This window comes from Nematolebias whitei, chromosome 15 (assembly GCF_014905685.2).
Source record: "Nematolebias whitei isolate Nwh7 chromosome 15, NemWhi1, whole genome shotgun sequence".
Taxonomy (NCBI): Eukaryota; Metazoa; Chordata; class Actinopteri; order Cyprinodontiformes; family Rivulidae; genus Nematolebias; species Nematolebias whitei.
In genome coordinates this window covers 25,028,675-25,034,121 of record NC_056512.1, presented here as the reverse complement: position 1 = coordinate 25,034,121, position 5,447 = coordinate 25,028,675, and the positions used below count along the sequence as shown (strand labels likewise).

The 5,447-nt window shown below is 46.6% G+C and overlaps 1 protein-coding gene across 1 annotated transcript in view; it reads right to left on the bottom strand.

Moving 5' to 3' along the window:
- Positions 1–546: 546 nt before the first annotated feature.
- Positions 547–5,447, bottom strand: part of LOC119421115 (NLR family CARD domain-containing protein 3-like) — a 24,315-nt gene continuing 19,414 nt past the window's right edge. Inside the window, exon 11 of the mRNA XM_037688510.1 lies at positions 547–1,079. Coding sequence (XP_037544438.1) covers positions 580–1,079 — 500 coding nt within the window. The 3' untranslated portion in view covers positions 547–579. The remainder of the gene's footprint in view (positions 1,080–5,447) is intronic.

The window sequence follows — 5,447 nt, the reverse complement described above, 5'->3', positions numbered from 1 at the left end:
CATGCTTTTGCCAATATCTCTGTGTGTGTGTGTGGGGGGGGGGGGGGACAAAAATGACTCCAACAGTCAGTTTTACATAAGGCTAAAACCTTGTATGGTGTCATGGGAGTTATTCCCAACACATACTCTGAGCTCTACACTTTGATCAACATCGTTGCTTGAAAGTTGGTCATTAACTTTCAGCATCAACCCTGTCTGTCTGTCTGCAAAATATCTCATGAACCACTAGAATTATTTTTATTTTCATGTTTTTATAAACATCTGTAGCAGAAATCCAATGTAGTAACAAAAAACCCTGCAGTGTTTTGTAACAGAAGATAGAAAAGTAGAATTTGTTATACGAACACCGGTTTGAAGTCCAGGTCATCCACATGTTTGAATATAAAGGAAATTAAAAAAAACAAAATGTTCAAAAGTACAAAATATTTCCAGTGCTAAATACAAATTTAAAATTACATTATGTAAGGGTAAAAAGTAATGTAGTAAACTTGTTAGGTCAAAACAACATTAAACTCACATACCGTGATCATACTTGGCTTGATCCAATTTTTGTGCCATTGTAAATGTCTTAAGTTTATGTTAAGTTAGCTTTAAGGTTCCCAGCTCAAGTTTTAAACAAGGATAGAGTGGTTCGGTGAACATTGTGTGTACAGTATACAGGTGGGTCTTAGAACCAGAAGAGACATCGAAGAACAGTAATACACCAGCTGGCCAGTCCAGATACACTCCTACTGTGTTTGCTTGGTCCACCAAAAACTTTTGACAGGAACCATTGTGAAAAAAAACTCCATTTGTGTTCCAACACCAAGATTTTTCACTTGTCTGAAAGACATTTGTACAGTCATCCTGCCTGGCAATACTTCCGTATGCCACTCCTACATCAGCCTCAAAGTCACACTCAACTTCCCAGTAATGGCGATTTGTCAGACTCTCTTTACACAGCACTTGAAGGAGCTTAAATCTGTCTGGATGATCAGGATATGGTTGCTTCTTATCACAAAATGATGCTATTTTGTTCTTTGAGCTCAAAATTATATTTGCCCCAGCTGTATTGATGTCCAGAGTCAAATCACAGGCATCTGCAATCAGAACAAAAATAACTATTAACGATATAGCAGTGTTGTTATTTCTGGTCACTGTGAAAGATGGATGATAATGTAATTGACTGTGTTTGTGTGTGCATGTGTTTATCTGCATGTTAGCAATATATCCCATGAAACAATGGAGGAATTTTAATAAAACTTTCAGAAGGAAATCACTGGATGTACATACAACCGATTAACAATTGGAGCCAACCTGACTAGATGCTGCCACAGCTGATCAAACATATCAAACAATAAATGGTTACTTCAATCAATTTTAATCTGAATGCTAAAAGCTAACATCATCTTTGTTTAAAACTCATGTGCAATGCAGCTGGTGATGATTCTAGAAGTGTTTGACATAATTTCTGACTACAGTATTTTGTTATAACTGGTCAATGTTGGGACAGCACAGTGACTCAGTTGGTAGAGTTGTTGCCTCTCAGCAAGAACATCACTGGATCGAATCCCTGCCAGTTGTATCCGCCTTTCTGGGTGGAGTTTGCATGTTCTCTTTGTGTTTTCCTGTTACCTCCCACAGACTAAAAACATGCATGTTAGGCCAGTGGTTCCCATCGAGGCCATGCATGTATGATACGCATAATAAATACATTGGAGCCTGAGTCACACAGTTAGAATGAATGCTATCAACTGAGCACATGGCTGACCCAGGCTCCTTTCTGTCACTGAATATAAAATAAGCCCTTTAAATCATTTTAATACCTGAAAAAGGCAAAATGATTTTCCCCCCCCACTATATCCTGACACTTAAAACATTAAGAGTGGAATAACAACAATAAACTGATAAATCTTCAATTTAATATTTTACATTTGAGTTTGAAAAGCACGTCCTTGAATCGCCACCTTATCATGGTGGAGGAGTTTGTGCGCCTGAACGATCCTAGGAGCTAAGCTATCGGGGGCAATTATATTTGCCCCTGGTAGGGTCTTCCAAGACAGATTGGCATTAGGTGACACACAGACAAAGTGATTCTAAAGACTTTTGATGGACAAAACAGAACAAGGAACTCAGTGTCCCTTGCCTGGATGTGGGTTACCGGGGCCACAACCTGGAGCCAAGTCTGGGGAGGGGCTCGTCGGCAAGCGCCTGATGACTGGGTCTCTACCCATGGGGCCCGGTGGGGCTCAGCCTGAATGAGCAACATGGGTTTGCCTTTCTGTGGGCTCACCACCTGCAGGAGGGGCCACAAAAGTTGGGTGCATGATGCCAGGGGCAGTGGCCAAAGGCGGTGGCCTTGGCGCTCTGACCCTGGCTTACCAAAGCTAGTTCTTGGGACATGGAATGGGACCTCATTGGCGGGGAAGGAGCCTGAGCTTGTGCGTGAGGTTGAGAGGTACTGACTAGATATAGTTAGGCTCACCTCAACGCACAGCATGGGCCCTGGAACCAATCTCCTTGAGAGGGGTTGGACCTTATTCCACTATGCAGTTGCCCATGGTGAGAGGTGTCAAGCTTGTGTGGGTCTACTCTTAGCAACCCCAACTTGGTGCCTGTGTGTTGGAATTTTCCCCGGTAGATGAGCGGGTAGCTTCCCTGCGCCTTCTGGTGAGGGGACAGGCTCTGGTGGTTGTTTGTGCCTATGCGCCAAATGGCAGTTAAGAGTATCCAGCCTTCCTGGAGTCCTTGGCAGGGGTGCTGGAAGGTGCACCAGCTGGGGACTCCTTTATTCTGCTGGGGGACTTCAATGCCCACATGGGTAATGACAGTGTGACCTGGAGGGGTGTGAGTGGGAGGAACAGCCTCTCTGATCTGAACTTGAGTGGTGTTCTGTTGTTGGACTGTTGTGCTAGTCATACTTTGTCCATCAAAAAAAAATGTTTGAACACAAGTGTCCATAAGTGCACTTGGCACCAGGTTGCCCTAGGTCATAGATCGATGATTGACTTTGTAGTTGTGTCATCTGATTTGCGGCCGTTTGTTTTGGACACTCGGGTGAAGAGAGGAGCTGAGCTGTCAATGGAAATACCACCTGGTATTGAGTTGAATCAGATGGTGGGGCAAGATGCCAGACAGATCCAGTAGGCCCAAATGTGTAATGAGGATTTGCTGGGAACGCATGGAAGAAGAACACATCAGAAAGATATTGAACTCACACCTCCGGGAGTGCTTTAACTGCAACCCAACTGAAGCAAGGAACATTGATTCTGAGTGGGCTATATTTTGCAACTCAGTTGTTGAAGTGGCTGCCTTGAGCTGTGGCCACAACGTTGTCGGTTCTACTTGCTGTGGCCATCCTTGAACTCGGTGGTGGACACCCCAGGTTAGGCAGGCTGTCAAGCTGAAGAAGGAGTCCTATCAGTACTTGTTGGCTGGTGGGACTCCGGAGGCAGCTGAGGAATACCAGAGGGCCAAGCTGTCCATAGCCTTGGCTGTTGCTGAGGCTAAAGCGTGGATGTGGGAGGAGTTCGGGGAGGCCTTGGATAAAGACTGTCAGTCAGCTCTGAAGACATTCTGGCAAACCATCAGGAGGCTGAAGAGGGGAAGCAGCTCTTTACTAATACTGTTTTCAGTGAGGGTGGGGTGCTGTTGACCTCAACAAGTAATGTCATCGGGAGGTGGAAGGAATACTTCTCAGACCTTTTCAATCCCACAACACATCTTCTTAGATGAAGCGGAGTTGGGGGACTTCGGAGTTGGTCTGTCCATAACCGTGGATGAGGTCACCGAGGTAGTTAAAAAGCTACACAGTAGCAGGGCTCCAGGTATGGATGAGATTTGCCATGATTTCCTTAAGGCTTTGGATGTTGTGGGGCTGTCTTGGTTGACAGACACACCTTTGCAACATGGCGTGGACATCGGGGGCAGTGCCACTGGTTCCCCTCCAAAAAGAGGGACCAGAGGGTGTGCTCCAATTACAGGGGCATCACTCTCCATAGCCTCCCTGGTAAGGTTTATTCAAGGGTAATGGAAAAGCGAGTCCAACCATTGGTTGAACCTCAGATCCAGGAGGAACAATGCAGGTTCTGTCCTGCTTGTAGAACACTGAACCAGCTCTTTACCCTCACCAGGCTCCTTGAGGGGTCATGGGAGTTTGCCCATCCAGTCTACATGTGTTTTGTGGACTTGGAGAAGGCATTCAACCGTATTTCTCAGGGTACACTGTGGGGGGGGGGGGGGGGTGCCCCATGAGTATGGGATTGGGGCCTGTTGTTACGGGCTGTTCAGTCCCTATACAAGCAGTGCAAGAGTTTGGTTTGCATTGCTGGTAGTAAGTCGGACCCCTTCAGGGTGGGAGATGGACTCGGCCAGGGCTGCCCGTTGTCACTGATTCTGTTCTTAACTTTTATGGACATAATTTCTCGGTGCAGCCAGGGGGCGGAGGGATTCTGGTTTGGTGGCCTCAGGATTCCATCTCTGCTCTTTGCAGATGATGTGGACCTGTTGGTGTCATCTTGCCGTGATCTTCAGCTATCACTGAAGCGGTTCGCAGCCAAGTGTGAAGTGGCTGGGATGAGAATCAGCACCTCCAAATCTGAGGCCATGGTCCTCAATAGGAAAAGGGTGGGTCTTCAGGTCGAGGGTGAGGTTCTACCTCAAGTGGAAGAGTTCAAATATCTTGGGATCTTGTTCACGAGTGAGGGGAAAATGGAGCATGAGACTGACAGATGGATTGGTGCAGCATCTGCAGTATTGCTGACTCTGTACTGGTCCATTGTGGTGAAGAGGGAGCTGAGCTGTAAGGCAACGCTCTCTGTTTACCTGTCGGTCTAAGTTCCTGCCCTCACCTATGGTCACAAGCCCAGGGTAGTGAATGAAAGCATGAGATAGCTGAAACAGATGGTTGAAATGTTTCCTACACAGGGTAGTTGGACTCTCCCTTAGAGATAAGATGAGAAGTTCAGTTATCCGGGAGATACTCAGAGTAGAATTGCTGCTCCTCCACATTGAGAGGAGCCAATTGAGGTGGTTTGGGCATCCATCTGGTAAAGATGCTCCCTGGGTGTCTCCCTAGGGAGGTGCTTTGGGTATGTCCATCTGGGAGAAGACCCCGGGGAAGATTCAGGACATGCTGGAGAGACTATGTCTCTCTGTTGGCCTGGCAATGCCTTGGAATCCTTCCAGAAGAGCTGGAAGAGGTGGCTGTGGAAAGAGATGTCTGGTCCTTTCTGCTCAAGCAGCTGCCCCCACGACCTTACTTTGGAACAGATGGAACGGATGGATGGATGGATGGATGGATGGATGGATGGATGGATGGATGGATGGATGGATGGATGGATGGATGGATGGATGGATGGATGGATGGATGGATGGATGGATGGATGGATGGATGGATGGATGGATGGATGGATGGATGGATGGATGGAAGGATGGATGGATGGATGGATGGATGGATGGATGGATGG